Genomic DNA, 21,056 nt, shown 5'->3' with positions numbered 1-21,056 from the left:
TGATACCATAAGAGATGACGACCTCTTTTTTCTCACTGAGAAGCGTGTGGTGTCTCCATCTCTCATATCCGTTCTTCCGACCCTGTCTTTGTGTGTTACTTTAAAGCTGATGTCGTGTGTGTGTTGTGTGTAGGTTTGTCTGAAATGATGGGCAACAAACAGATCAACTGTATATTTGAGCAGCGAATTGAATGTGCTGCATTGGTGCTTAGCATCGGCACACTCATCTAATGCACCATCTGCTCAAACGGTCAGCTTTTCTCATAAACAGTGACGTGAGCCAGCAGTTAATGTGATGTCTTTCAGAGTAGTTTGGCTCAATCGGACACATCATCGCCGAAAACGTGTCTGATTTATTGCCATCCCTGCTGTAGAGTTCAGCTGGAGACTAACATAAATTTAAGCTGGTTTAGCTTCAGGCACTTTTATTCCCTAAGAGTAGATTTTTAGTAAAACAATAAATACCAACTTTTTCCTTTTTGTTAAATGAAGGTCACATTAAAACTTTCTTGGATTTACATTTTGAAAATACATAATAATACTTTAAATTATGGCATTTTTAGAACTATGAGGGTTTAAATAAATGCATAAACATTAAGCCTTTATTTAAATCAAGTCATTAAATAAAAAAAATGCAGTATTTTGTGAAAATAATTAACTTGTTCATCTGTGGCATTGTTCCACTAGAATTTTGCACCTTAATGATGTTTTCACGAAAGTTAATGTACTTGTTTCGCTTTAATTCGCTTTAATGAAAAACATTCTGTTCACAAGTGATATTTACTATATATTATGTATTATATATTATCTATCTATACATATATACACACTAACCACAGTAAAAAAAACAATTTGTTAATTTGTAATAACATTTTATATTACTGATATTACTGTTTTTGATGTGTTGATCAAATGAATGCAGTCTTGATGAGCATGAGAAACTTCTTTAAAAGACATTACAAGTCTTACTGCTCCCAAACTTTTGAGCGCCAGTGTAAAAAACAACAACAACAACAACAAAAAACACAATTTGTTAAATCAACTTAAAATAATTTGTTACCTGGATGCCTTAAAATGTTAAGTTCAGTCAACTTTACAGTAAATAAAGCCCAAATGTCTTTATAGTAGTCACTGCTAAATGTGTTAACCAAAGATGTTGTGGTGTTAAAGCTAGTTAAACTGCTGTGTAAAATGTCCCTATTACCTGTCAGATATCACTGGATAGTTGACAAATCACATCTGTCTCTGTGACAGCCATAGAGAATCTGCCTGTCAGTTATTTTGAGCGCTCAGATTTCATCCTCAGTGTGTGTCTGTAATCTTTCATTCAACTTGCTCCGCCTCTTTTCAGATGATGTCATCAAGACAGTTTATTATTAGCCCCTCCCCTTCAACCACCTGTCATATAGAGACCACCCAGTTCATTCCCAATTGATAAAAGTCCCACTGAATGTCCTTTTGTGAAAGTAAATTGGTTTTGAATGGCATTTAATGTTGACTTAAAGACACCAGCATTAAAAACACAACAAAAACAGCCGGCATGACAACAAACGTCCATCTCTCTTTCTCCTGAGCTCGAGTTCCTCGCCTGCTCTTATCCTGCTTGATCTATAGACCTCCTTTTCTATTAGTCTGTTGTCTCCAGCCTCTGCAGGAGCAGCGCTCACGTTATGTATGTTTCTTGTCACTCAAGTCCCTTAGTCCTTTCCGTCTCGCCACATCTGTATCGAATCTCTCCGTTGGAATCTCTGGAGGCCGTATCTTTTTCTTCCATTGACTGCTTCCTTTTAGCATTGTCTGACTCAGAGTTTCGCCATCTCTCTCGCTCTCTCTGTTTTATTGAACTGTTCCTCTGCCTGGCGGGATGCGTGCACTGTCTGCTTGGTGGAGTCCACTAATATTCCTTAATGACGCAGCATCTGTCTCTGTCAACAGTCCGCCTTCATGGGCTGATAAGCGAAGCCGTTTTTCTCTCAGACGCGAGCCAGTCGTGTTAAAAAAAAAAAAAAAAGAGAAAACTTCAAACAAATCTTTTTGCGAAGAAAAATAAGACACAAGGTCAAATTGAAACTCTTTTGCTGCTTTGTCTTTGGTGTTTGGAAAAGGCAACCAGCTGTCAGGCTGGGAAAGTAAATCTGCTGGAGTGTAATTGCAGGTAAAGGCGCGTCTGTTTAAGTGTTTACTGAGAAAGCTGTTTTAGTTATCATCGTTTACTCATCCTCATGGCTTTACAGTCCTGTATGGCTTTATTTATCCAGTAGGACACAAAGGTGATGTTTAGCATTTTTAAGTAGATCAATAAGCACATTTAATATCATGAAAAATAAAAGTAAGTAGACCCAAAGAGTTATGGTAACTCAAATATTTGAGAAAGCCATTTTAAATAACTGTATTAATGAGTATATATGTATAATATATAATGTATAAATGTATAAAAAAATATAATTTGTTTAAATAAATGTGTGTATATATATATATATATATATATATATATATATATATATATATATATATATATATATATATATATATATTGATGAAAAAAACATTAGAAGTGATAATTTATTATTTATTATTTTTCATATATAGTTAAATACATAAATAATATATATATATATATATATATATATATATATATTCACACACACATATTTTTTTACATATGTAGATTATAAATGTATAATTATTTTATATATATATATATATATATATATAAAAATGTACAAAAATATAATTTATTTTAATAAATGTATTTAAATATATAAATATATATATATATATATATATATATATATATATATATATGTGTGTGTGTGTATATATATATATATATATATATATATATATGTGTGTGTGTGTATATATATATGAAAAAATATTAGAAATGATCATTTATTATTTATTTATTTTCATATATAGTTAATAATATATTAATAATAATTTCCAGAATGTATATATTTATTTATATATATTCACACACACATACACGCACACATATTTTTTACATGGATTATAAATGTAGAATTGTTTTTATTTATTTCTGTTAATATAATAATTATAATACACACACACATGTAATATGCGTATCTAAATATATATAAGTGATTTAAATTATTTAAAATATATACGTTGACAAATATGTATGTATTAAAAAATCTATACGTACATGTATGTATAAAATATATGCGATTTTAAATATATACATATTTAAATATAAGTGAAAATTTATAATTACTAATTATATTATAGTAATTATTATAATTAATTATTTTTATTATGTATTTAAATACATCATTATAATAATCTATATAAATATTTATATATATATATATATATATATATGTCAGAAAAATATTAATTAGAAGTTTTTTTTTATTTAATAAATTATGTATTATACTAATGTACAAGTGTAATTGTCTTGATGGGTACGTTTCTTTCTTTCTTACAGTCTGCATTTAGTGTGATCTCAGACCATATTTGAGTTTTTTTCCCTTATTCTCTTTCTCTTGCACCATCTGTGTGTTTATACTAACACAGTCTCAGTTTGGCATACTGGGACGAGTCTCTTCACTAATGAGACACTATGTGTTCTGTTTCTGTCCTGTTATTGGAGATCACGCTAGTTTGTGTCGTGTGTGTTTGTTTGAGAGTGTCATTATGTACTTATGTGTGTGTGATGTGTGACTGCCAATGGAAGCATATTGAATTGGACGGGCTCTTGCTCGCTCTGGTTCAGTGGTGTGAGTGTGTTTGGCCCAGTTCATCTAGATCTCTTGGCCCGACCCAGACAGCAGACCCTCCTGCCTGCTGTTCCTGCTTCCTCCATCTCAACACACTCACACACACACTCACGCACACACACAATCTAAAGTATATTATTTTCTCCACATTTTGACCTAATTTCTTCTCCTGAAAGCTAAAGTCCATGAGTCACTCCAGCATTTCACACTTTACTGAATACAAATATTTACAGATTAAATTTAAACCTGTTTTGTTAATAATAGCCTACTGCATCTCAATAAGGGCGGTTTAGCACTGGCTGTGTATCTAAATGGTGTTTTTCTTTTCCTTTGAACATATCAAGGGCATTAAAATTCCAAAAATTAAAAAGAAGAAAGATTATTTATTGGTTCTAGCCACTTTGCATGACCTTATAAAATATATAGAAAATGTAAATGTTATATAAATTTAATTTCAAGCACATATTTTTGTTTTCAGTATTGAACTGTATAAATAAGTGTTCAGCTAATTGTAATTTTGCTTCATCTTGTAAAACAAACCTTATAAGTACTTGATATGTAAGGTATTACTAACAATATAAATATGCAATTTATTTATATTAAAAACATATTTTAAATAAATCATTCTCCAATTTATGTATTGATTTGGATGAGGTAGTGAAGGAAAGGCATAAATGTTAACATTTGAACAGTTTTTAACACGTTTAACCTTTTCTGTTCTATGTGCTTCTGAAATTTTGACTAAATGAATCTCATTTTTAATTTTGAAATATAAAAATTAAAATATAAAATTTTGTTTGGCGATCTTGTAAAGCAATTTTTAACCGTATTAATACTTGATATGTTAGGTATTATTTAACAGTATAAATATGCAATTTTTTATATTAAAATGTTTTAAAAATAATCTTCAGCTTATTTATTTATTTATTTATTTATTTGGATGAGGTAATGAAGGAAAATGTTAACATTTTAATGTATTATTTTTTTTTTTAAACATGTTTAATCTTTTCTGGTCTAGGTGCTTCTAAAAAATTTGACTAAATTAATCTTATTTTTAATTTTGAAATATAAAAATTAAAATGTAAAATAATTTTGCTTGGTGATCTTGTAAAGCAATTTAAACCTTATAAATGCTTGATATGTTAGGTATTATTAAACAATATAAATATGCAATTTTAAATAAACATTTTTAAATAAATCTCTAGCTTATTTATTTCTTTATTTTTATTTTATTTATTTATGTATTTGGATGAGGTAGTGAAGGAAAAACATAAATATGTCCAATATACGGTGATTTGTTTAACATTTTTTAACATGTTTAACCTTTTCTGGTCTAGGTTCTTCTAAAATTTTGACAAAATTAATTTTATTTTTAATTTTGAAATATAAAAATTAAAATATAAAATACATAATTTTACTTGGTGATCTTGTAAAGCAATTTAAATTTTATAAATGCTTGAAATGTTTGGTAATATTTAATAATATAGATATGCAATTTATTCATATTAGAAACATATTTTTTAATAAATCTCTAGCAAATTTGTTATTTATTTATTTATTTATTTATTTGGATGAGGTAGTGAAGGAAAAGCATAAATGTGTCCAACATACATTTTTTTTCTCATGTTTAACCTTTTCTGGTCTAGCTGCTTGTAAATTTTGACAAAATCATTTTATTTTTAATTTTGTTTTATGTTGTTATTGACCTTCCTGGCATTTGGGGGCAGCGTTTGTGTTCAGACAGAGATGATTTGTATATTAGACTACATTAGTCTTCATCACATCAGACATCGAACATATGTATTTTATATATTGTGTGTGTATTTCTATATATATATATATATATATGTATGTATATTGTGTGTGTGTGTGTGTGAACTGACTTTAAATGGGAAGTGTGTTTTTGTTTTATGAGATCAGTATCTGACATAACTGTGTGTATTTTATTTCAAACACGCTAATGACTTTTTCAAGGGCTTTATAATTGTATTCCAAAAATAACAAGTATCACAGTTTTAAAACTAGGTTACACTAATGTCTCTTCCCTCTCCAGTCGCCTGCCCATTCTATGTAATGGTTTCTCACAGACGCCAGTTCTGTCCCAGTTCACTCAAGTTGACGTAAACCAGTGCTTGTGGTTCAGCCATTATCTGGTAACAGGGGAACGTACAGCTTCAAACACAGTGTTAGAGGCTGAAACCCTTACTACAGCCTCCACATCTGTGTGTGTGTGTGTGAGTGAACGGATCGCTCTTTCTAGGGAGATTGCTATTGGCTTTTTGCCTAGTCCTCAGTTTGACATAGATGGATTTGTGGGTAATGGAGTCCCTGGGGTGGAGGGGATAAGTGGGCGTCCCAGGGGGTCAGATTACCGTGGACGGCACGGCGGTGTGCTGAGTCAGACCGTAAGAGCAGACCTGCTGCGTGTAAATCACTGCTGGAAAGCGCTGACATTAGGAACAATGCTGACCTATAAGTCCACATCAGATTGTGGCCTGACTTGCACTCTGTTTCACTTAGTTTAATTGAATTAAATTCATGTTGATTGTTTTTTAAATGCACTATGTTTGGATAAATGTCTGTGCAGTGCTTATTTTCTGTGTGGTTATGGCTAGTTCGCATCTTTTAGTTTTGGGGATGTCTTATTTAGACAACTATACAACAAAATCTACAATATTTTGGAATATTTTAAATTATGTTGGAGCAATAAATGTGTTATTTGGCAACTGGAGGATGAGTCATTGTACTGAAATTGTTTACATTGTGTTTAATGTATGTATGCTGTTTTATTCTGACATGTGCTGCCAATCTTGGCCAGGACACTCCTGAAAAAGAGATTTTTAATATCAGAGAAATAAAGGTTTTAATCAAATACGTATGAAATACTTATATAGTATTAAATAGTTTATATAATATTATATAAATACATTAATATTATACGCTATAAACATATTTATATATATATATATATATAATATCATAGAAATATAGTAATCAAATATTCCTATATGATAAGCAATATTTTGCTTGTATTTTTATATATTAATATTTATTTATAATATTAAGTAGTATGTGTAATATATAAATATATTAATAATAATTTTTAATAATAATAATAATATATTTTATATGTAATAAAAATGTGTTTACTTACATATTAATATTTATTTATTATTAATACGAAATATTATATATTTACATTTATATAATACTGATATATATATATATATATATATATATATATATATATATATATATATATATATATATGTATATACTTTGTCTTCTTTTTACTTGCCACTTTCTCAATTTCTCAGAATTTTGTAGAATTCATTGATTTGAATTCTTAGAATTTTTTTAAAAGAAATTAAACTTTTGTACTTATTGTATTACCTTTTTTTAAAAAAAAAAAAATATGTGTGTTTCTTTTTTTGAAAGAAAGTAAATATAGATATTGCACAAAAAATATATATATAATGAAAGTAATTACCTTTTTCTTTTTTTTTTCTTTTTTGAAAAGATATAAATAATTTTATGTCTGAACTGAATTAATAGTGGTGATTTAGGTAAATTGGGCAACTTTATTTCAAGGTGAAAACTGAAAATTTTATGTTTATATATATTGTTGTTTTAATGAAATTAAAATGTACTTATTGTATAACCTTTTTTAGAAAATATATAAATAATTTGATTTGTTAAATATTGAATTTCATTTGTAAAATATCAAGATTTTTATTGAGCTGCAAAATTCTGTCATTTTTATTGTGTTTGATTTCAAAGGAATTTACTGTGTGCCTGACCTTTGACCTTTGCCCTCTTACAGATTTATATTGACAAGAGAAATCATTTCGGTGTGGAGCGAAATACACCCAAGCAGCTGGTGGAGAAGGTGGCAGGAGACATCGCCCGACTGCTCAACAGGAAACGCAAAGCTCTGGAGGTGAGCAGCACTAACAGTCGCTCTTTCCCAGCAGGAAGTCGAGCCGTTGATAATCGTGGTGTAAAACTCTTATCTGTTGCATTAAAAAGGGGAATCGATCCACTGTCTCTTTTAATCAGAAAAAAATTGGATTTCTAAAAAAAATATTATCAATGCCCACTGTTCTCTATTAGCCTGCTTAACTAAGCAGGTAATGAGTTTGTCTTCCTCCAATCTGCTCCCTCTTCAAATCCACGGGACACGACACAGCGACACATAAGATGAATTCAGGGATGAACAGAGCGTCACATTTACACATTTCCATGAAAAATGCTATGGTGCTACCATGTTTGCAATGTGGTATTCTTTAAAGATCGTGCAGTGCCTTTCGCTGAGTTTTTAGAGGCTGATTAAAATGTGTGGAATGTGCAGGCGCATGTGACAATTACAGCTGAAAAATGAGTGTTTATTAAGCTTTAGAAATGAGTCATGTGTTTGGTAAGTAAAGTACTTTAGTACTTTTGACTAAAAGTAGCATATGAACACTGCCTGAGGTCTTTCACTGGGAGACACTCAGAATTTCTTATCATAAATTGGTGTTCGAGCGAGATTAGCTGAGATTCTCCAGTGTGACTCATGCCATGCAGAAACGCAGGAGACTCAAAATGACTGCTCCACATTCTAGTGTGCTACCTCGCTGAATGCTCCCTATTTAGGCAGCGACCTTATAATGCGTACAAAATGCACAAATGATACTTTAATGGTGGCAATGCTTTCGCTTTTTAGATTTTAGAGTTTTACCACTAAAACACTTGCTGAGAAGTTGCATCTCTTTTGTTTCTCTTTGAGAAGTGGCGTCACCTTTGTAAAGCACCTTTGCAAAAACATTAAGGTAAGACACCACAGGTAAATACATGTAATCTAATAATAAATGTAAACATATTCATATTTATTTATAGTATATCTAATATTTATTAAATAGTAGAACTAATATTATATACAGTACTGTGCAAAAGTCTTAGGCCACTGGTATTTTCACCAGCTAAAAAATGGTTTAAAGTAAGTTATTTCTATCTTTTGCTGTGGTGTGTCAGTAGGAAACATCAGTTTACATTTCCAAACATTCTGTTTGCCATTAATTGTAATAATCTAGTGAGATTTTTGTTTGCACAGGCAGTCTGACAACAGCCAGTGCTCCACACAGACATCATGATCTCACCATCATCCAGTCTGTCTCTGGAATGACATGAAGAAACAGAATAACTGAAACAGAATAACCGAGAGTAAATCCAGAAGAACTGTTTCAACATCTCCAAGATGTTTCAAATAACCTACCTGCAAAGCTACCTGAAAAACTCTGCACAATTGTACCTAGGGCAAAAGCTACTTTAAATGCAAAGGATGGTCACATCAAATGCTGATTTATTTTAGTTAATAGAAGTTCATTGATAAAGAAAATCTATTTATAACATTGTTTTTGACAGCATCCTCATTTTATGTGCCTAACTGTCTAAAAATTTTAACAGTACTATAGCTTTGTAGGTGTAGGTCTCTTAAAGGATCTTGGAGATGTTGCCACAGTTCTTCTGGATTTAGTCTGTTTGCACAAGGAGTCTGACAACAGCCTGTGCTCCATATAAAAATCTCACTGGATTATTATAATTAATGGCAAAATGAATGTTTAAAAATGTAAACTGATGTTTCCTACTGACACACTACAGCAAAAGATAGAAATAACTTACTTTAAACCATTTTTTAGCTGGTGAAAATACTAGTGGCCTAAGACTTTTGCACAGTACTGTACATATATTAATAATGTTTTTTATTAATAATAAAATATTATATCTATCTATCTATCTATCTATCTATCTATATATATATATATATATATATATATATATATAAATGTATCTATATACATCTATCTATCTATATCTATATCTATATCTATATCTATATATATATATATATATATATATATATATAACAAAACTATGTTAATATTAATATTACATTAATACATTTTACATTAATATTAATGTATAATATTAAATAGTATATACTTACATTTATATAAATATTGATATATATATATAATACTATATATATATATATATATATATATAATACAATATATATATATATATATATAATACAATATATATATATATATATATATATATATATATATATATATATATATATATATATATATATATAAAAAAATAATTAGTTAAACAATTAAGAAATGCATGAAATGCAACAAATGCAGAAAGGTAAGACACCACAGGTAAATGGGGTAAATAAATGTAATCAATATACTGTATATCACCATACTTCTCCAGTTGAATTATTACATTAAGAATTGAAAATTTTTAATGCAAATGAGGCATTGTTTAATTGAATATGCACTTATTTGCACTAAAATTGCAAACATTTCCTGAACAAAAATGTAAATATTAAATATACCCAGGTTAAAATTATACTAATGGGACTTTGAAAGTCTGTTTTTATCACTTTATGAAGAAAATACTGTTAACAGCCCAAATAAATAAATAAAATACAAATTTTCACTATGTTTTTAAGAAAAACATTTTAAAATCTGAAAAATTGTGTTTTAACAATCCCCTCTGTATAAACTTTAGAATGTACATAAAAATATAAATGAAACTGATTTTGAGAAAACGGTCTTTAAAGATATATATATATATATATATATATATATATATATATATATATATATATATATATGTGTGTGTGTGTATAGTAATTGAAATCTACCGATGCAAATAGATAAAATGCAATTAAATAAAAACTTAAAGATGGATTTTGTTTTCATTGCACTAGTCTGAAAAAAAAGTAAATAAATAAATAAATACATCAAGTTTTTAGTAAACTACTAAATAAATAAAATTATAAATAAATTTGTAAATAATTAAATTAGTAAATAAATAAAGTCTCCATTTCAGAAATATCAGCTCTAGCTCTGCATGCCATATCCTGTCAGAAAATGTCTGTTTTGTCTGGTATCCGAACAACTCAGCAGAGTTGTCTAATACCCAAAACCTCTTAACAGCAAGTTTTCTTTCTCCTAAACCAGTGATACCAGTTTCTGGTACCCAAAACTGTATTAACAACTGTCTTTCAGTCAAGAAGTTGACTGAGAAACCCAGAGAAAAGCAGAAGCAGGAAACAAAGTACTATTGATACTACTAATGGAAAAGAAGAGCATAGTTAATTGAATAATCTTAGTTGTTTATGTTTTTTTCAGACTTCTTGTCTTACTGTTATTTGACTTTAGGTTCAATATACTATCTGAGCAATTCTAGCCCATCCCTACCAGCTACTTCTATATTTGCTCTACTAATGAAAAATAGTTTGTTTATGATGTTGCTTGTTGATTGAATTGGAGTTCTGTTTAGAAAACACAATCAAACTATATTTCCCTCGCCATTTTGGATTCATTACAATGCATTTCGGGATTGGCTTTACTGCGAACGATGCAAGCGATGCTGATTTAAATGCGTGCCAAAATGAGACATCTGGTAAAGCAATGTAATTTTGCTGCCTGCTGAAGATTTTAGCGCGTTGCCGTCTTGCTAGGCAGCTCGCTAGGGTTTGGAACGGAGCCGACGTTTTAGTGCTATGGAATCGAGTTGGTTGGCCACAAAGCGCTAGTGCTCCGAGTGCTTCCGAGCAGCTTTCTTGACTGAACAGCTAAAGATAGGGCCCGCTGCTGTCGGGGCCAGCAGTATGCTGGCGACTAGAACGAACCATCACCCAAAGCCCAGCACAACTGAGAGAAAGAGAGCGAGCGGGAGAGATGGAGGGAGAGAGAAAATGGGCCTAGAATGAGAACGGCCCTTCAGGCGTCAGGAAATGCGAGGAAATGAAGTTCTGAAATCATTGATTTCAAAATGAGCTGCAGACGGGACAAATCGAGAGGAAAGAGCAAGCAATGTAGGACGTAGGATGTAGAACAAGGTAAAGCAAGAGAGAACAAGCAAGAGAGGAATGAAGAGACGTCTTGTAATCTCATGATAAAGAGTTGGAGGGGATGAGTTTTGACAGTGTTTAATAGAAGCCCATTGATGGATCATATTAAACCTTGTACTGTGATTTATGACTGTTCGCACAATCGAATAAATGTTTCAGTGTCAATAAATAAGATGCGATCTCATAATCTTTCATACATAAAAAAAAAATAATAATAATACATTCTGCGTGCATAGAATCAACAGAATTTGGGAAAGCCGTTGTGAAAATCATAAGCCAAAAAATGTATTAGGGTTTTCTACAAAAGTTGTTAATTTTGGTATTTTCTATAGAAATTTGTTTTCAAAATTGGGTAAAAGAATTGCAAAACATGTATTTTTGCTTTTAAGTTTCTATGGATTACTTCAGAAGAAATTAATTTTCCGTTTCCAGCGCAGGAACTGGTCCACACCTGCGTCGACCTGTTTATTCGCACCTGCTTCTTTAGGTCACCACTAATGAGTGTGATAGATAGACCCCGCGCCCCAGTTCACGTACTATCTGTCCTAAATAGTATGTGAGATTAAGATTAGTGTGTCCCAAATCGTAGTCTGTTGAAAATGGTTCACCAATGTTGGTGGGAGGGTGTAATTTTTTCACTGGCTTTATTAACGAGCTGAAATGCGAACAGGGCGAATGCCTATGTAAATTATTTTGATTTACGCGATGTGGAAAACGTGGAATTGCAGAATCCAGTAATAAAAACGGAATTTAAAAACAGTATAATGCAGAATATCATGGAATTTGCCAAATATGGGATAAATAAATCAAAAGTAGGTCAGTAAACAAACACAGCAACCCGTCAAAATAAAAGTTTGTTGTAACTTGAAGAAAATGTGTTAGAATTATATTACTTAATGTAATGATAGTACTACTGCTGCTGATAAAATGATTATTAAAATATTATTTTTTAAAGAATATTTGCCAGAAAAAATATTTTCCTAAATGTATTTACCGGAAAAATTGAAATACACAACACAGTATTTCTGGGAAAAAAAAAAAAAAAAAAAAATAATAATAATAATAATAATTAATTTAAAAAAAAACAATAATTAGAGATGCTTTTGATTATTAAAATCTAATAAAACCATTAAAATGCTGTTAAATTGTGTAAAGTTTCATGCTTTCAGTTAATTAGACATGCTTTTTGATTAATATTTTACTTTAAGCATTAAAACAAGATCTAGAAGAATTAAAACAAAAAATGGAATGCAAAAAAAAATTATAAAGGAGAAAAAAAACCCAAAAAAGATAAACAGAATTTAGGAAAAAAAAACTACTGAATTTTGGGAAAAAATAAAATGGATTTCATAGGGCCCTTACAATTAATTTATGGTCAGTTGTCACATTTAATTAATTAATAATCAATTAATTGTAAAAATGTATACGTAAATTGTTGCTTTAAATTGGCTATGTACATAGAAGATTTCTGGGTAAATCATTCATAAAATTTTTCTTATGTGAACTATGATAATACATTTGTGTAGATCGTCTGTACATTATTCTTTTTAAAATAGTTTGCTTTGAATTGGGTGTATTTGAACAAATTTTTGTGTAAATTGTTCATAAAATTATTCTCATGTAAAACCTTTGCAAATCATTATGCACAACAAATTTGTACATGAATAGTTCATGAAATAATGCTTAAGTATATTAAGTTAATAAATTTTTTTAGGTTGTTTGTAGTAAATTTGATATGTAACTTGTTACTTATAACTTGTAATTGGTGTGAATTGAATGGATTTGGAAAATAATTATGTATTATTGCATAGAATTATGTGCATAATAAATCTGTTTGTGGATCAGTTCCTATGTAAAATGTTGCTTTTTAATTAGCAAATTTTGTGTAAATTGTTCATAAAACAGCATATAATTATGTGCATAATGAACTTTTGTTCTTATTCATTCATCAAATGCATTGTTGCATTGGTTGCTTGCTTGTGCACAACAGATTTTTATGTAAAGCGATTTCAATTCTTACATAAATTGTTGCATTCAATTGCATATATAACAAATTCCTGTGCAAACATTTCATGAATGAGATCCGTGTTTCATGTTTCATGAATGAGATCCCACTCTGCTCTATTTCCTTCCAACCTTTTTTTTTTTTTTTTGTTTTCTCTGTTTTACTCTAGAGGCTTGATGTGCATTTGGGTCGGCCATGTTGTCCTGAAACGAGTCGCTTCCTGTCTGGTAGTTTCGCGGCTGCATTTAGTAGCATTTTAATGATCTGAGACAGACAACTCATGACGTTGTGCTCGTGGAGAGATGGTGCTCTTCTGGAACGCCCTGACTGTTTCTGCCCGCGTTTGTGTGTTAGTGTCCCGCCGCGTATTTTTAGAAGCTCTTAAATCTTTATTACTGTGACCGCGGCGTGTGTGACTGACAGATGTCAAGGCCGGGCATGGGAAGCTGTCATGTAAACGAACAGCATTGCAGCCGTACGGATCAGCTTTGTGCCTCTCGCCCTCTCTTTCTCTCTTTCTCTCTTTTATGGATTGCTCCCAAACCAGCTGATATTGCAGAACAGAAGCTGTCAGTCATGGCATCACTTACATTATGTCACTTTTACAGGCTTGTGATGTCATATTCTCTTCCTCCTAATACAAACTAATGCAATCTTACAGACTAGCAAGCATCATTTCCAATGACTGGTGTTGTGTGTGCTCATATGTGATGCTTGATTGTATGATATAGACTCTGATTAGGACTGTTATGATGAACTGGATCGTATTGACTGGACGTTGCGCAGATGCAGCATGTGACCGAACGAATCAGCCTGACTTTTCTCTTGTACTCGCTGTGAAATCTGTTATGACATTATGGAAGCAGACACACAAGGGAAGCAAGGGTTCGTCGTAGTGTACTGTGTTACAGCACACACACTTCATCATATCGCGATCAGGTTTTTGGACTGAGGTACCCTGGTGGGCTCATCTCTGCCCGCGTTTAATTTGCCGGCCCCACTGATTTACGTACGTGCTAAATTTAGTCCCGTGCTCTCTGCCGCCCCTAAAAATAAACACACAATTAATTACTCCTGCTGTTTCGCTAATGAGAGGACGGTTTTGATCGGCCTCATCAAACAGGAAATACTCAGTAGGGGAACACAGCGCTTTTGTGTTTCTGTAGGGGCACATTAATAGAGGTGGGCAGCTCTTTATATAAACTTTGTTAATTACGGTAACATTACGGTGCAGCAAATAAATAGTTGAATCTAGATGTATATACTAGACTTCTGGTCAAAAGATTTTAATGCTTTTGAAAGAAGTCTTGTGTGCTCACCAAATCCCCATTTATTTGGTCCAAAATACAGTGATATTCTGAAATATTCTGAAATGTTTTCTATTTTTAAAATTGAAGTTTGTTTCAACATTGATAATAATCAGAAGTGTTTCTTGAGCAGCAAAACAGCATATTAGAATGATTTCTGAAGGATCATGTGACACTGAAGTTTGGAGTAATGATGCTGAAAATTAAGCTTTGCATCACAGAAAAAAATTATATTTTAAAATATATTACAACAGAAACCAGTTATTTGAAATTGTAATAATTGTTTCACAATATTTACTGTTTTTACTGTATTTTTATTCAAATAAATGCTGCCTTGGTGAGCAGCATTAAAGAGAAAAAAAACATATATATATATAGAGAGAGAGAGAGAGATTGATTGATTGATTGATTGATTGAATAATTGAGCTCAATGGTTCATTTAAAAGCCATAATTTAGTCATAATGAATCAAAAATTGATGTAAATGCCCAGCTTATCAGCTGAGCAATAGTAGATTGAATCAAACTATTTGTGACCTTGCACCACAAAACCAGTCTTAACTACCACTGGTATATTTTTAGCAATAGCCAAAAATACATTGTATGGGTCAAAATAATCATTTTTTTCTTTTATGGCAAAAATCATTAGGATATTAAGTAAAGATCATGTTCCATGAAGAACAAATATATCAAACGTAGTTTTGGATTAGTAATATGCATTCCTAAGAACTTCATTTGGACAACTTTAAAGGCAATTTTCTTCATTTTTAGATTTTTTTTTTATGCACCAGCAGATTCCAGATTTTCAAATGGTTGTATCTCGGCCCAATATTGTCCTATCCTAACAAACTTTCAGATGTTACATTTTAATTATAAATTGACCCTTATGACTGTTTTTTTTTGGTTCAGGGTCACATTTAGGGTTTATTTGAGACATCTGCTTAAATTTAGGAGGATTTCTGTTTGTAGATTTGATTATAGATCCAAATTAGGGCTAGAAAAAAAGTGCATTTTGTCTTCATAAGCTTCCTAGGCTGATGTAGTTATCAGAAGTGTGTGAAACTATGCAATGACTACTACTTATTCTTTAGGAAACACTGAATAATTAGGTTGTAAACTGAAGTATTCCTGATTTTTGACACCGTCCATTAACAGACACCGTTCTCTGCTTACTTTATAATTCCAGAGAACAGCAGCAGCATCATGGCAGATACTGTATCATTTATCAGTACAGTTGAATCTGTCATTTGTACAGTACACCTGACCATGTGTCAAGCCGTGACTCGTGCGCTTTTCCCCTCAGAGTTCAGTCCGGTCATGTCAGCGCCCGGTGAGTGATGAATAAAGGGAAGCGTGACCCAGAGTTCGCTCTTGTTGGGCCTTTGAGCCGTGTCACAAACATGGCACCCAGAGGGAGCTGGAGAGTGCGATCCAGGCGACAGACAGTCAATTGGTCTCTGTGAGGACTTGTCAGGTTTAGTCGGCTGGTATTATTGTGCTGGAAGCTCCATCTACTCTAGAAAAGCCTAGATGACTTTGCTAAGATGCTTTCTATTGTTTACTGTAAACATAGTGAATCCTTGGCATTGAAATGTGTTCAGGGGTCGAGAGCTGAGATTTTTTTTTTTTTTTTGAATGCATTAGCTAAAAATTCATTACAATATGGGTAACACTGCAATTAGGTTCATTAGTTAACATTAGTTAATTATTTTAGTTAACATAATCTAAGAATGAACAATACTTCAACAGCCTTTATTAATGTTAGTTAATGTTAGTTTTAGCATTTATTAATGCATTATTAAAATCACAAGTTGTTTTTGTTAACATTGGTTAATGCACTGTGAACTAACATGAACGACTGTGTTTTCATTAACTAACATTAACAAAGATATTGTAATAAATGTATTGCTCATTGTTCGTTCATGTTAATGCATTAATGTTAACAAATGGCATCTTATTGTAAAGTGTTACCAAAATATGATTCATAAATTATACGTATTGTCATTATTATTAGTAGTATTAAAAAATGTATGAAACACAACAAATCAAGAGTTTATGGAGCTGAAATGGTCTCAAAATTAATGTGTTTGCAAAATATGATTCACAATTTGAGATAATTCACATTCACAAACTAAGTTTAAATAACTCCTGACCTAATTCATATTGACGAAATATGATTTGCAAATTTACAGTTGTAGAATAAGTATATTTTTGTTTGTTATATAAATGATACTTAAAGAATCAAAAAAATTTTACAGTTACAGTTAGAACTGACTGACATATTTAGTATTTAATATATCTTTTTTAAATTACACAAATGTCATGTTATTTACATACATAAAATATTTACATACATAAGTGTTACTATGCATCCGTTACAGTTTTTGCGTGTGATGCATGTTTTTGTTTGTAATATAAATTATACTTATAGAAACGAAAAATTTGATTCATTTTACAGTTAGAACTAACTGACATATTTAGTATTTAATATCTTTTTTTTTTATTATTACACAAACGTCATGTTATTTTAAAGTAACAGTTTACCCCAAAATGAAAATTCTTTCTTCTGTTGTATTCTGAAGATTGTATGTAACCAAAGAATTGCTCGTTACCATTGACTTCCACAGAATTAAAGTAAATAAATTAATAAATATATAGTATGAAAGTGTTTACTTACCAACACTGAGGGTGAGTAAATGAACTAATTTTTTTTTTTCGGAAAACTGTGCCTTTAACACTATTTCAAGCACTGCTAATTGACTCTGAACAAAGCCAGTCTATTTAATTGGCATTGTTTTTCAAATGGCATGAAATCGTCTTCAAGCTAATGGTAAGAAAATATTCAGTTCCTGTTGATCTGTGGTGCAGAAAAACTCCAGGATGCGGTGCAGTACATGCTTAGTCAGGAGGAGGCGAGTATGACGATGACAGATGGAGGAGTTATATTGAGAGGAAGGCGGCGTTGGGGGCTGCTAATGTATGCAGAACAATCGCACGACTTCACAGCGCTAATCTACATGTGCTCACGCACTTAGTTCAATAAACTTTCCTCCATTTGCAGTCTTGCCGCAAACCTACTCCCTCACCGTACTATACTGAAACTTATCATTGGCCTGAAGTTTCTGCGTCCACTGCCACGGCGGTAACAAAAGCTGCGTGATTGTGCTCCCCCTCCATCCAAGTGCCTCAGAAAAAGAGAAAGAAAAAACTAAGAAAAGCAATTTAGTTTTCAATTTCCTGCAGGCCCACAGTGAAGCGGTTATAGCGCTCCGGTCCCTTCGGAAAGGGAGAGAACTAGGCCGCAGTCTCCTTGCACGAAAATAGCACACATCAACATCAGCGTGCGAAAATCACACAGAAGCGCTCCAAACATTTGACTTGAATAGCTGTAAATTATCCGTGCGCATCCTATTCAGATCATAGCAGTCATTAGAGCACAGTTCTGTGAATTACGACGTCCGTCTGCGACATCAAAGCAACACGTTCCTCTCAGATGTACAACAGGTTTGTCTTCAATTGTCTCAAAAATCCCAAACGTGACTGCTTTAATATCTGAAGTGTTTCTTCTCAAATATGTCTCCTGACAAAAATCCTGTAGTAAACCTCATATGCATGTTCCAGAAGGTGTTTTGGTTATTAGTTAGCCAAATTAGGATTGTTATAGTTAACTCAAACTGGATACATTTTCATTACTTGAAATAAAATCAGTGTTTACTGAAATAAAAGTAAAATTTAAACAAACTAAATCCACAAACAAAAATGTAATTACTAATCACCTGTTCTCGTTTTAACTGAGTACAGCTTGATGTACTAAAATAAAAATGTAACTGCTAAAATAAGAAAATAAAATTAATAAAAACTTTAATTTTTATTTAAGTTTTAGTTTACTTTAGTACATTTTTGTTAAACTGGATATATTTATATGAAAAATGACAAAAACACAACAACAAAATTACAAAAGAGTTACCTAAAATTAAAATGGATAATATACAAATAAAACTTTCTCAGTAATACTAAAATAGCATGACAATGAAAAGTACTTATGAAATATTTATTAATCTTATTTAATGTTATTTTGCTAATAAATGATTAAAATCAAAAGTTGCATCTGTTAATATTATTTAATTGTTTAATTTTATTTAATATTCTTTAATGAAATAAAAGCTATAATAGTATCTCAAAGATACTAAAATAACACTGATATGAACTGACAATGAAAAATACTAAGTATCATTAATCTAATTTAACATCAATAAAAGTTGATGTTAAATTACTAATACTTTGTTAATATCAAAAGATACATCTGTTAATATTATTTAATAGACCCGATCAACCTTTGTACACTTAATGTATGTCAGCTATTTTTTAAAATTGAGATTTATACATAATTTGAAAGCTGAATAAATAAGCTTTCCATTGATGTATGGTTTTTAAGATAGGACAATATTTGGTCGAGATACTATATTCTCAAAATATTGAGAAAATTGGCTTTAAAGTTGTCCAAATGAAGATCTTAGCAATGCATATTACTAATCAAAAATTAAGTTTTTATATATATATGGTAGAAAATGTAAAAAATATCTTCATGGAACATGATCTTAATATCCTAATGATTTTTGGCATAAAAGAAAAATTGATCATTTTGACACATACAATGCATTTTTGGCTATTGCTACAAACACACTACTTAAGACTGGTTTCGTGGTCCAGGGTCAATGAATATATATTATATATATATATATATATTTTTTGTTTTTTTTTTTTTTTTTCCAGATGAATTTTAGGAGAAACATCTGAGATGAATTTGGTACTTAAATTAAATGTTCCTTGAAGTTATATGAGCTTTGTAAGAGCAAACACAGAGCAAAACAATTTCCCATTCTTGTTCTCTTTTTCTTCTGATTTGTATTTCTTCCCATTTCACTATTTCTCTCTCTCGTACATCACACCACCCTCTAGCCTGTGTCATTCAGATCTATGAACATCCATTAGCAACCATCTGTTACCACCTGCAGCAAAAGCCATTACACCTCTTTCCTGGCCTCTTTCGGTGTCTCTCTCTCTATCTCACTATCTCTCTCACACACTCTCTCACACACACACACACACGTAAACTTACAGCTGCTCGTTGCCATGCTAAGCTTCACTCTCCTGCTCGGCTTATTAGACAGATGAACACCTTTATGATGCGAAGCTCCAGGTCAGAACATCCGCTGATCGACAAGCCGATCTCACTCACCTGCTGGCTGTCAAATCATCACAAACCTTTAAGCCAATCAGCTACAGCCCTCTTAAACTACATCAAACTCACACATCTCATCTTGTTCATCCCATAAACTAGAAAAAACTAGATGTAACAAGCTGGATCTGGTTTCACTTTAGATTCTTAGTGTGTTACCCTGTCATGTTGAACCACAAAATCAAAGAAAAAGAGAAATTATATTTTTCATAATGAAAGACGTGTTGGAGAATTAAAATATTAAAAAAAAACTTTGATTTTTATTTTTACATTATTTTCTTGATAATTTTCATTGCTGTTCTCATTGCTGTAATGTGTTACATTTGTTTTTGTTTTTTTATTTAATATAAATGTTTATATTCTCATATTTTAAGTTCTGCAATACAGTATTTTTATTTTATTTAAAGAAAAGAAAAAATAAAGATAAATTATATTTTTCATAATTAAAATGAAACCGGTTAGAGAACTAAAATATACAACTTTAAAAAAGAATTTGATTTTTTTTTTAGATTATTTTCTTAATAATTGTGTAATTTTGTCCCCAAATTCTTTCTCTTTGCTGTAAAGTGTCGGATGTTTTAATTAATTAATTAATTAATTTTTTAATTTTTAATTAATATAAATAGTTATATTCTCATATTTTAATTTCTATATTGCAGTTTTTTATTTTATTTAAAGAAAAAAATGAAGCCTGTTGGAAAATTAAAATACTTTACTTTCATTTCAAATTTAGATTTTCTGAATTATTTTTTTGATAATTAAGGTAATAATTAATTAAGCTTAAATCTTTTTTTTTTTTTTAAATTTTTAATTAATATAAATGTTTATATTCTCATAATTTAATTTTTCTAT

General features: G+C 30.9%; 1 protein-coding gene across 1 annotated transcript in view; it reads left to right on the top strand.

Annotated features, from left to right (window-relative positions):
- Positions 1 to 21,056, top strand: part of cacna2d2a (calcium channel, voltage-dependent, alpha 2/delta subunit 2a) — a 227,959-nt gene that overhangs the window by 45,163 nt on the left and 161,740 nt on the right. The window contains exon 3 of the mRNA XM_051111737.1: positions 7,564 to 7,680. Coding sequence (XP_050967694.1) covers positions 7,564 to 7,680 — 117 coding nt within the window. The remainder of the gene's footprint in view (positions 1 to 7,563; positions 7,681 to 21,056) is intronic.

Source organism: Labeo rohita, chromosome 6, assembly GCF_022985175.1.
Source record: "Labeo rohita strain BAU-BD-2019 chromosome 6, IGBB_LRoh.1.0, whole genome shotgun sequence".
NCBI lineage: Eukaryota > Metazoa > Chordata > Actinopteri > Cypriniformes > Cyprinidae > Labeo > Labeo rohita.
The sequence above is the reverse complement of the archived record's forward strand: the minus strand, read 5'-3'. Positions and strand labels throughout refer to the sequence as shown.